Source organism: Colobus angolensis, unplaced genomic scaffold (genome assembly GCF_000951035.1).
Source record: "Colobus angolensis palliatus isolate OR3802 unplaced genomic scaffold, Cang.pa_1.0 Scaffold75, whole genome shotgun sequence".
Lineage (NCBI taxonomy): Eukaryota > Metazoa > Chordata > Mammalia > Primates > Cercopithecidae > Colobus > Colobus angolensis.
The window spans coordinates 5,511,982-5,512,904 of NW_012121265.1; the positions used below are offsets into that span (position 1 = coordinate 5,511,982).

Consider the following 923-nt stretch of genomic DNA (forward strand, 5'->3'; position numbering starts at 1 on the left):
AGGGTAGGGCCGGGCGGGGCTTGCGCCGCCCCTGGCTCGGGACAGAGCGGTTGGCAGGGGTGGAAGAGCCCAAAGCGACAAGCGCCGCCGCACGCATAATCCCTGGAGGGCGCCCTCTGCAAAGCTGGCGCGCGCTCTGCAAAGTTGGCCCCTCGCTCTACAAAGTTGAGCCCGCGCACGGGAGAGCGCGCACAGCAAAGTTTGCAGTTTTCCGGAACAGCCCAGCCGCCGCGGGCTGTTCCGGGAAAAAATCAAATCTGCCAAACTGGCCGCGCTCCAAGTGACCCAAAGAGCGCAGACTTCGCGGCGGCGCTCAATGATGGGGCGCTCATGTGGTCACCTCCACTTCCCTGCCCCCGGTGTAGACCTCGACCTGGGCCTTCGCATGAACTCGGAGACCCCTTTCCCATAGCCAGAGGCTCTTCCCTAGCGAAACCTGGATCCCAGCCGGAACTGCTCGCGTCCCCCCGGGGGACTCCGCGCCTGCTTCTGCATGCGTACTCCCCAAGGCTGATCGGCTTCGAGCCAGCTGTGGCATCCGCTGTGGTCTCCTAGACGTTGCTTTGCAGGGGCGCCCTCCTGGGCGCTTGGGCGTAGGACGCTCTCCCAGCTTTGAAGGAAGTACCCACCTGGCAGCCCAGCTAGCTGGTGGAGATGCTGCTCCCGAATCTTTCGGGAAATGTTTGTTGTGCGCCCCCATGTGTCAGGGACTGGGTATGCGGCCGGGAGTCAGTCAAACACGGGAGAGACCGAGCACTTCCACGGATTCTAGTTCACCACCGGATTCTAGTTCACCTCAGCCCCACGGCACACACACACACGCACGGATTCCAGTTCACCCTGACCCCACAAAACACATACACACACACATACGCATTCCAGTTCACCCTGACCCCACAACACACGCATACACACACGCGCAC

At 62.3% G+C, this 923-nt stretch overlaps 1 protein-coding gene across 3 annotated transcripts in view; it reads right to left on the minus strand.

Moving 5' to 3' along the window:
* Positions 1-682, minus strand: part of CASP7 (caspase 7, apoptosis-related cysteine peptidase) — a 49,139-nt gene extending 48,457 nt beyond the window's left edge. For 2 of the 3 annotated variants that reach the window (XM_011927858.1, XM_011927856.1), the window contains exon 1: positions 502-682. Coding sequence is in view for 1 of the 3 variants with exons in the window: in XM_011927855.1 (XP_011783245.1) it covers positions 502-538 (37 nt within the window). In the remaining 2 variants the exon portion in view is untranslated. The remainder of the gene's footprint in view (positions 1-501) is intronic. The other variant, XM_011927855.1, reaches the window with a different exon arrangement.
* Positions 683-923: the final 241 nt, after the last annotated feature.